Source organism: Physeter macrocephalus, chromosome 13 (genome assembly GCF_002837175.3).
Source record: "Physeter macrocephalus isolate SW-GA chromosome 13, ASM283717v5, whole genome shotgun sequence".
In the NCBI taxonomy this organism is placed as follows: domain Eukaryota; kingdom Metazoa; phylum Chordata; class Mammalia; order Artiodactyla; family Physeteridae; genus Physeter; species Physeter macrocephalus.
In genome coordinates, this window is record NC_041226.1 from 52,327,884 (window position 1) to 52,338,384 (window position 10,501).

At 39.6% G+C, this 10,501-nt stretch overlaps 1 protein-coding gene across 4 annotated transcripts in view; it reads left to right on the plus strand.

Annotated features, from left to right (window-relative positions):
- Window positions 1-10,501, plus strand: part of SCEL (sciellin) — a 340,495-nt gene that overhangs the window by 271,628 nt on the left and 58,366 nt on the right. For all 4 annotated transcript variants that reach the window (XM_055089467.1, XM_055089466.1, XM_055089464.1 and 1 more), the window contains 2 exons: window positions 7,556-7,600; window positions 9,025-9,084. In XM_055089467.1, the coding sequence (XP_054945442.1) occupies window positions 7,556-7,600; window positions 9,025-9,084 (105 nt within the window). The remainder of the gene's footprint in view (window positions 1-7,555; window positions 7,601-9,024; window positions 9,085-10,501) is intronic.

The following is a 10,501-nucleotide window of genomic DNA, read 5'->3' on the forward strand; positions in this document are numbered from 1 at the left end:
AGTGTTCCATGAGCACTTGAGAAGAATGTGTATTCTGTTGTTTTTGGATGGAATGTCCTATAAATATCAATTAAGTCCATCTTGTGTAATGTATCATTTAAAGCTTGTGTTTCCTTATTTATTTTCATTTTGGATGATCTGTCCATTGGTGAAAGTGGGGTGTTAAAGTCCCCTACTATGATTGTGTTACTGTCGATTTCCCCTTTTATGGCTGTTAGTATTTGCCTTATGTATTGAGGTGCTCCTATGTTGGGTGCATAAATATTTACAATTGTTATATCTTCTTCATGGATCGATCCCTTGATCATTATATAGTGTCCTTCTTTGTCTCTTGTTATAGTTTTTACTTTAAAGTCTATTTTGTCTGATATGAGAATTGCTACTCCAGCTTTCTTCTGATTTCCATTTGCATGGAATATCTTTTTCCATCCCCTCACTTTCAGTCTGTATGTGTCCCTAGGTCTGAAGTGGGTCTCTTGTAGACAGCATATATATGGGTCTTGTTTTTGTATCCATTCAGCCAGTCTGTGTCTTTTGGTGGGAGCATTTAATCCATTTACATTTAAGGTAATTATCGATATGTATGGTCCTATTACCATTTACTTAACTGTTTTGGGTTGTTCTTGTAGGTCTTTTCCTTCTCTTGTGTTTCTTGTCTAGAGAAGTTCCTTTAGCATTTGTTGTAAAGCTGGTTTGGTGGTGCTGAACTGTCTCAGCTTTTTCTTGTCTGTAAAGGTTTTAATTTCTCCATCAAATCTGAATGAGATCCTTGCTGGGTAGAGTAATCTTTGTTGTAGGTTTTTCTCCTTCATCACTTTAAATATGTCCTGCCACTCCCTTCTGGCTTGCAGGGTTTCTGCTGAAAGATCAGCTGTTAACCTTATGGGGATTCCCTTGTATGTTATTTGTTATTTTTGTTTTTCCCTTGCTGCATTTAATATTTGTTCTTTGCATTTAATTTTTGATAATTTGATTAATATGTGCCTTGGTGTGTTTCTCCGTGGATTTATCCTGTATGGGACTCTTTGCTCTTCCTGGACTTATTGACTATTTCCTTTCCCATATTACAGAAGTTTTCAACTATAATCTCTTCAAATATTTTCTCAGTCCCTTTCTTTTTCTCTTCTTCTTCTGGGACCCCTATAATTCGAATGTCGGTGCATTTAATGTTGTCACAGAGGTCTCTGAGACTGTCCTCAATTCTTTTCATTCTTTTTTCTTTATTCTGCTCTGCTGTAGTTATTTCCACTATTTTATCTTCCAGGTCACTTATGCGTTCCTCTGCCCCAGTTATTCTGCTATTGAATCCTTCCAGAGAATTTTAAATTTCTATTGTGTTGTTCCTCATTGTTTGTTTGCTCTTTAGTTCTTCTATGTCCTTGTTAAATGTTTCTTGTATTTTCTCTCTTTATTTCCAAGATTTTGGATCATCTTTACTATCATTACTCTGAATTATTTTTCAGGTAGACTGCCTATTTCCTCTTCATTTGTTTGGTCTGGTGGGTTTTTACCTTGCTCCTTCATCTGGTGTGTATTTCTCTGTCTTCTCATTTTGCTTAACTTATTGTGTTTGGGGTCTCCTTTTCACAGGCTGCAGGTTTGTAGTTCCTGTTGTTTTTGGTGTCTGCCCCCAGTGGGTAAGGTTGGTTCAGTGGGTTGTGTAGGGTTCCTGGTGCAGGGGACTGGTGCCTGTGTTCTGGTGGATGAGGCTGGATCTTGTCTTTCTGGTGGGGAGGAGCTTGTCCGGTGGTGTGTTTTGGGGTGTCTGTGAACTTACTATGATTTAGGCAGCCTCTCTGCTAATAGGTGGGGTTGTGTTCCTGTCTTTCTAGTTGTTTGGCATGGGGCATCCAGCACTGTTCGTTGAGTGGAGCTGGGTCTTAGCATTGAGATGGCGATCTCTGGGAGAGCTCTCACTGATTGATATTACGCTGAACCGGGAGGTCTCTGGTAGACCAATGTACTGAACTCGGCTCTTCCACCTCAGAGGCTCAGGCCTGACACCCAGCCGGAGCACCAAGACCCTGTCAGCCACACAGCTCAGAAGAAAAGGGAGAAAAAAGAAAGAAAAAATAATTAAAAGTTTAAAAAAAATTTAATTATTAAAATAAAAAAATTAAAAAGTAATAAAAAAAAGAGAAGAAATGAGCAACCAAACCAATAAACAGTTCCACCAATGATAACAAGCACTAAAAACTATAATATAGAACCCTAGGACAAATGGTAAAAGAAAACCTATACAGATAAAATAACACAAAGAAGCATACATATACACACTCACAAAAAGAGAAAAAGGAAAAAATATATATATATATATATAAAATAAAGGAAGAGAAAAACCAAATCAATAAACAAATCTACCAATGATAACAAACTCTAACTACTAAACTAAGATGAACAGAAAACCAGAAACAAATTAGATGCAGAAAGCAAACTCCACGTCTACAGTTGCTCCCAAAGTCCACCACCTCAATTTTGGGATGATTCGTTGTCCATTCAGGTGTTCCAGAGCACCAAGACCCTGTCAGCCACACAGCTCAGAAGAAAAGGGAGAAAAAAGAAAGAAAAAATAATTAAAAGTTTAAAAAAATTTTAATTATTAAAATAAAAAAATTAAAAAGTAATAAAAAAAAGAGAAGAAATGAGCAACCAAACCAATAAACAGTTCCACCAATGATAACAAGCACTAAAAACTATAATATAGAACCCTAGGACAAATGGTAAAAGAAAACCTATACAGATAAAATAACACAAAGAAGCATACATATACACACTCACAAAAAGAGAAAAAGGAAAAAATATATATATATATATATAAAATAAAGGAAGAGAAAAACCAAATCAATAAACAAATCTACCAATGATAACAAACTCTAACTACTAAACTAAGATGAAAAGAAAACCAGAAACAAATTAGATGCAGAAAGCAAACTCCACGTCTACAGTTGCTCCCAAAGTCCACCACCTCAATTTTGGGATGATTCGTTGTCCATTCAGGTATTCCACAGATGCAGGTACATCAAGTTGATGGTGGAGATTTCATCTGCTGCTCCTGAGGCTGCTGGGAGAGAGTTCCCTTTCTCTTCTTTGTTTGCACTGCTCCTGGGGTTCAGCTTTGGATTTCGCCCCGCCTCTGCGTGTTGGTTGCCTGAGGGCATCTGCTCTTCGCTCAGACAGGACAGGGTTAAAGGAGCAGCTGATTCAGGGGCTCTGGCTCACTCAGGCCGGGGGGGGGGAGGTGTATGGAATGCGGGGCAAGCCTGCGGCGGCAGAGGCCAGCGTGACGTTGCACCAGCCTGAGGCACGCTGTGCGTTTTCCCGGGGAAGTTGTCCCTGGATCACGGGACCCTGGCAGTGGCCGGCTGCACAGGCTTCTGGGAGGGAAGGTGTGGAGAGTGAACTGTGCTTGCACACAGGCTTCTTGGTGGCTGCAGTAGCAGCCTTAGCAACTCATGCCCGTCTCTGGGGTCCGCCTTTATAGCCGTGGCTCGCGCCCGTCTCTGGAGTTCGTTTAGGCAGCGCTCTGAATCTCCTCTCCTCACGCACCCTGAAACAATGGTCTCTTGACTCTTAGGCAGTTCCAGACTTTTTCCCGTAGGCAGTTCCAGACTTTTTCCCGGACTCCCTCCCAGCTAGCTATGGTGCACTAGCCCCCTTCAGGCTGTGTTCACACGGCCAACCCCAGTCCTCTCCCCGGGATCCAACCTCCGAAGCCCGAGCCTCAGCTCCCAGCCCCCGCCCGCCCTGGCGGGTGAGCAGACAAGCCTCTCGGGCTGGTGAGTGCTGGTCGGCACCGATCATCTGTGCGGGAATCTCTCCGCTTTGCCCTCCGCACCCCTGTTGCTGCACTCTCCTCTGTGGTTCCGAAGCTTCCCCCCCACCCCCCGCCCACCCTCTGTGTCCACCAGTGAAGGGCCTTCCTAGTGTGTGGAAACTTTTCCTCCTTCACAGTTCCCTCCCAGAGGTGCAGGTCCCATCCCTATTCTTTTGTCTCTTTTTTCTTTTTTCTTCTGCCCTACCCAGGTACGTGGGGAGTTTCTTGCCTTTTGGGAAGTCTGAGGTCTTCTGCCAGTGTTCAGTAGGTGTTCTGTAGGAGTTGTTCCACATGTAGATGTATTTTTTATGTATATGTGGGGAGGAAGGTGATCTCCATGTCTTACTCCTCCGCCATCTTGAAGGTCCCTCCCAGAATCATTTTTGATTCTTTCATGTCTTGACCCCTTTGTGTAGTATTAGGCACACGTGGATTAAATGTCTAAAATGCCCTGCACACCCCCATGACCTCACCCCAGTTCACACCCTCATTGGTTCCATCATAGGTTATCAGAATAGGTATCCAGATTGACTTACACTCCTCGTCTCTCCCCCCAGTAGACCATTACTACCCATCACTGCCAGAGTTTTCTTTCTACAATTCTGCTGGAAAAATCACTCCACCTGGCTCCCCATTGCCTGTTCAATTACGTATAACCTCATTCAATGCCTTTGATAACTTGTCTCCAACCTAATATCCCTTAGCAATTTTTGACTTCACCCTTACATTTATCCTGCATGCAGTACCAAATTTAATCACTTCCTTTCTGTAGTTTCCAGAGCCTCTGCCTTTGTTTATACCATTCCATCCACACGGTGGCCTTTTCCAACTTCAAGGCCACCGTATCCATCCATCCAAGTCCTACCCATTTTTCAAGATCCAGATCACATACCACCTCCCCTGTGAAGTCTTCTTTGAGTGATCCAGTGAGATGTGACTTCTGCCTCTCTAAGCTATTAGAGCCCCATTATTCATATTATGTAACAACTAATCATATTTGGTATAGTTTCATGGTATTTATGTAAATGTCTCATCTTTGTTATCTCTTTAATCTCTTAGAGCAGATATTTTGTCTTACTCACCATCTGTCATCTGCAAAGTCTGACACAATGTCTTGTGCAAAGTAGAAGTGTTTATATAGTAGATAATGGTAAAACAATGATGAGCAGTGAGAAAACCTTGAGTATAAACATTCCGTAGTTTAAATCCTGTGCCTACAAAATTTTTCCTTGTTTAATGGAAGTTATCAGTGCTAAGAATGTTATTAAGGATTGCAGTCTCAGTCAAAGAACTGAAGAGAAGAAACAGAAGTGACACTTAGCTCTTCGCTGCAAACTCATGGACAAAGTAGTAGCTCTAGATCCAGACAGAGATAGTCGAAAGTATCCTGAATGTTTTCATTTTTTTGTTGTCTAAGTGCCTAGATCTCTAATTTTATTTAATTCTTTTTGTTTGAGGTAATATTTTATTTTTAATAGGGATTGAACAGTTTTTTGGACTTGATAGATTTTTGGTGGGTGTTTAAGGGAGAGATAGGTGAGCGATGCTGAAGGGCACTTATGGTTTGGTGCAAGTCAAACAAAAACAGTGAGAGCTGCAGTTAGTTTAACTTTCCTGTCCCCTCTCCCTCACCAGGATGCACGAATTCCACAGTCAGATACGTTCTTCATGGGGAGAAGCTCTTGCTTTGACATGGGCCAGGGGAAATGTCTTTTGCATCGATAGTTGAGAATCGTTACTGTGGACTGTCTAGAGGGATGAGATATAGCTTTATTTATCTTAGTTGCTTTGTAATACTCCTTTGAAAAATGAACTCTTAACTCCTATCTGACTAAGAGCATTTAATTTATTGTAAATGCAATGGTGAAATTTAATATCCAAAGCTTTCGTCAATTTAAGGCCATTTTGAAAGCTCAACTCCTTTGTTCATAATGCAGCCCCCATTTCACTTAATTTCCCACGGAGTGTCTTCTCATGATTTATGTTAATTTTCTCGTGGAAGCCCAAATCCTGATCTCATCATTGTGACTCACCAGTCAGAAAGGTCTAGGGCTAAAATTTACAGAGTTTGCTCTTTCCCTTGGGGACATGGAACAGATTTGTAGCCTCAGTGTTGGAAGGTAGAATTTCAAATAAGAAATGACAACGCAGCATTGGGTCAGGGCACTGGGTAGTGTTTGTCCCACACAAGGATAGAACGTTAATCCATTTTTTGTCAGGGTCAGCAACTTTCATATTTCTATATTTATTCTCAGCCTTCAGTTCTTCCATTGAATATGCAATATTACTTGAAATGTTTCATCTCTGTGATGGCTGTTGATTGAATGAGTTTTTCAGATCCATGAGAGAGCTGTTCCAGTAGTTATTCTGGTGATCTGCTATGCCAGGCATCTTCTAAGCACATTACTGACTCAACAACCATAACTCTCTAAGGCTGAGCCAAAGTCTTGGTGCCTCTAAATTCAGTTTAAAAAATAAATATAATGAGCATTTTTAAATGAAAAAATTAATATTGACTGGAAACTGTTTACTGTAATTGCCAAAATTAATTGAGAGTTTATGACATGCCAGGTATAATCCTAACCACTTTCTATTCATTAACTTATTGGTTCCTTTCTGAGGTAGGAACAATTAGTATTCTTATTTTACAGATGAAAAAAATTGAGGGAGCAAGAGTTTAGGTAACTCATCCAGAGTCACCAACTAATAAGTAGTGAATCCCTGACTAGAATCCAGGTATCCCTGACTTGGGAACCTGAATGTCTAACTGCCAAGTTACTTGGCCTCATGGCCTCCTGGCAGTGATGACTTGAGAAGAAAGAGGAACATTCAGGAAGTGTGGAAAATATGTGAGGCTAGAGCAGAAAGAAGGGAAAACCAAGACTTGTGAACTGGAAAACTGGGTGGGGAAGGCAAGAGAAATGGGGGTGAAGTGGGTGGATAGAAGTGCTGAGGAGAGGATATGCTGTGAGGAGCACACAGGAACGAAAAACCACTGCGGCTGCCTTCCTTGGGGAGAGGGCTGAGCTCCTGTGGTTCTAAGGAATATTCCAGAACCCAGGGGGTTAGCTTAAACACGTAGCTCCTGAAGAAGCAGTCAGTAGAGTCTTTACAGCTCGCAAGTATGGAAACAGGAGAGGAAGTGTAGCTGAACTGGAATAAGGCAGAGTAGAATTCAAGAAAGAAGCCAGACTTACTGATAAATGACTGTTTTCCAATAGCTGCTTTGTGCAAGTACGTTATGCAAAGATAGAATCTATAATTAGTCAACATACCTGTATTTGTTGATTCAAGTAAAACCTGTATTAAGCATCTACTGTGTGAAAAACCCTGTATTAAACACTGAAGAGGATCCAATATAAAATACATTTCGAAATTTTAAGTGGTGTGTGTGTGTGTGTGTCTCTATGTACACTAGTATCGGTAGAAGCAAGGACATTAACATGATACAAGTGTATGATTACTATATTACAAAGTATAGCAATGTAGGTACTGTAAAGGAGATACAAAAATCCAAAACGCTGCAAGACTTCCAAAAATGTAGGGGACTCTATTCACTTAAACGACTGGGAAAGATTTCTTGGCGAAAGGGGTGTTTGAGGAGAGCTTTGAAAGATAGGATTTTCGTGGATGATAAATGTGAGACATACACTGAACTTCAGAGAACTCAGAAATAGTTGTTTTAAGCTGAATCTGCCCCAGGATTTTACTAATGTAAGATATTCTTTTCTCTCCCCAAAGTGAAGAATTAGATAATCTCATCAAAATGAACAAAAGCTTGAATAGGTAAATTTTAAAACATCTATTTTTTCGCTTTATTCCTGAATTTGCTTTGTTATTTTTCAGTATTTGACAATGAGGACCCATTTACTGGGCTAGTCAAAAGTGTCCTACAAATCTTGAATGAAAAGCTTGCAGAAATCGTTTCATCATTATTATAAATGGTTATTACAATTTAGACACTAATATTGAAGTGTCTTTGATTTTCACACACCAGTGTTTAGTAAGGCAGTTATAAAAATAACCACATTTCTCTTCCTGAAATACTAATATATTAGTGTGTAAACAGTTTGGTTTGGTCACTGAATGCTTGTAGTTGAACCACTACAAAAAACACTCATTTTCTTAGTTAACATTATCTCCTTATTATGAGTCATTTGTAATTGCATAACTTAAAGATCATATTAATTGAGGTTTGTGTTAGAGGTCTGTGCAATTTTAGTTCTCTCTCTGTTACTTGGCACACTAACATACCAAACGGGCAGGGACCAAGGTGAAGAAGAAACAAAGCAAATGTCAGTTTTCTTATCTATAAAGAGAGGAGGCATTAGATTAAGAATCAGACTTCACAGCCTACTGGGACCAGGCAGGGATAGATGAGTGAAGGGAGCTGGCTCTGTAACATAGAGGGAGCGCCCTGTCCGGGAGAGCCCAGCTGTTTCTCAGCTCCAGCTGATGTTGCCATGTGAGAATTTGAGCCTAAAGTTGCAGGACACTTTCAGGAGATCCTGAAACTCCAGGTGTCTACATGTCATGGCCAGCTTTGTAAATATTGGTCCACATAAAAAACAAAAACACTCCATGAACCCAAACAACACATCCATGAACCTATTACAGCTTGTAGATCCCCAGTCTGTATCTTGTCTTTTCTTTTCTTTAAAGTCCACTGCAATTTAAATTTTGAGTCTAGGAAGATACCTGTTTGGAATAAAGTGATTTCAAGAATTGTAGCTCATCTTTCCTAACCAGCTTTTTTTCCTGTCTTAGATGTAAACTGATCTATGTTTTTATGAGTTAAGTATCCATTATTAGCACTGATGAGACTTTTTGTTCAATACATTTAAAGAAATCAGGGTATTGATGGTCTCTTTAGAGCAAATCTTAAGGTAGAGCCAACAGAGAAAATGTAAGTGCGTCTGTCTCTAACCTGAAAATATTATCTCCCAGATTGCATGTTTTTTTCTTTCAGACATTATTAGCTGGAAGGGAGTTATGTCCTCTGGCATAAAAATGTACTAGCAGATGGGGCAGCACACTCAGTATTGTACATTTAGTTCGGACATGATTGCCCAGAAGGATTTCTGCTGCTCTATTCAGTAAGAGTAAATGAGCAATTCATGAAAAATTTTTACTGTATCTGACCTTTCAAGATACCACACAATTTTATTTCAATATGCAGTCTTTTATTTGAATTTCTTTGTGTTTTATAGACCCAAAAGCCTTGAAAATCTCATTGTTGTGAATACCCGGACAGACAAAGATGGCAAAGGGTAAGATTTGATTGAGACTCATACAGGCTTCTTTGACTGAGTCCTAATCTGTATGCCATTTCCTGGGGGAGACCCCCTGCTCAAGACAAAAGTCAGACAGGCTGGTAAAAGAGGCACTTTATCAGGGTCAGGAGATGGGTGGGTGTCTTGGTACTGGCTCTGCCACCAACATCAATCTGGGTGACCCTGGACAAGTGGCTTAACCTCTGGAGACCTCTGTTTCCTCAGTCCATAAAATGAAGCGTATGATGTAGATGGTCTCTAAGTTCCCTTTTACATCTAAAAGTGAAAGAAATCAAACTGACCATTACAAGTAGTGAACAGTAGGCTGGTTTATGAACTAAATATGTTCACTATAGGACATTTTGATGCTGGGAGCATAGCCCCTCACCACTGAAGTCTTTCTAAGGGACTAAGGCATTTTTCAGTTGGAATCTTGATTGAGTCACTTCATATGTATATCACTCAGATACACTTGTAAACATCTCAAAGTCAAAAGCCATGCTTTTATTTATTTTGTATCATAAAAAAGATTAATGATCAGTAACCATTAATTTAAAGAGCATTTAAAGAGGTTAACTTATAGTTCTAGACTGACACTGATATACTAGAAAATAAATTACTACTGACATTATTTTTCATGTTGAAAGAAATCAAACTTTTGACAGTTTCATTAAAGAAAATCCCAGAACAATCAAGAATGACAAAGGATAAAGATTTCTGAAGTCTCCACTGCTTTTTCTCTAGATTGGCTGTTTACCTTGTATTCAGTGTGTCATTAGATTTGCCTTTTCCTAACATGATGATTATTTCTATTGTCCTGGTTATCTTTAAAAACCATTGATCAGTGCCAAGCTGTGCACAGATGGGTATTCTAGCATTCCAAGTCAAACTAGGCGGTATGCCTTCTTAACCCTCTCTGATGTAGAACACAACAAAGTCTATATAACGAAAAGTGTAGGCAATCACAAACTCCATTCAGACACTGAACACTTATTAACAACATATTACTATAATGTGAATGTGCAAACATTATTAAAGATGATTTTTTTTTCCAAATGGGGAACAGATGAAGTTGGAAAGCAGTCAGTTCTCTGTAAGTGGTTGTATGAGTTTTACAGGAAAAGATGAGATATCAGATTTTTTAAGAAATGAACTTTGGAAAATGAAATTAAACATCCTCTAGAAGGAATCAATGGCAGAATAACTGGGGCAGAGGAACAGATAAGTGACCTGGAAGATAAAATAGTGGAAATAACTACCACAGAGCAGAATAAAGGAAAAAGAATGAAAAGAATTGAGGACAGTCTCAGAGACCCTGGGGACAATATTAAATGCACCAACATTAGAATTATAGGGGTCCCAGAAGAAGATAAGAAAAAAGAAAGGGACTGAGAAAATATTTGAAGAGATTATA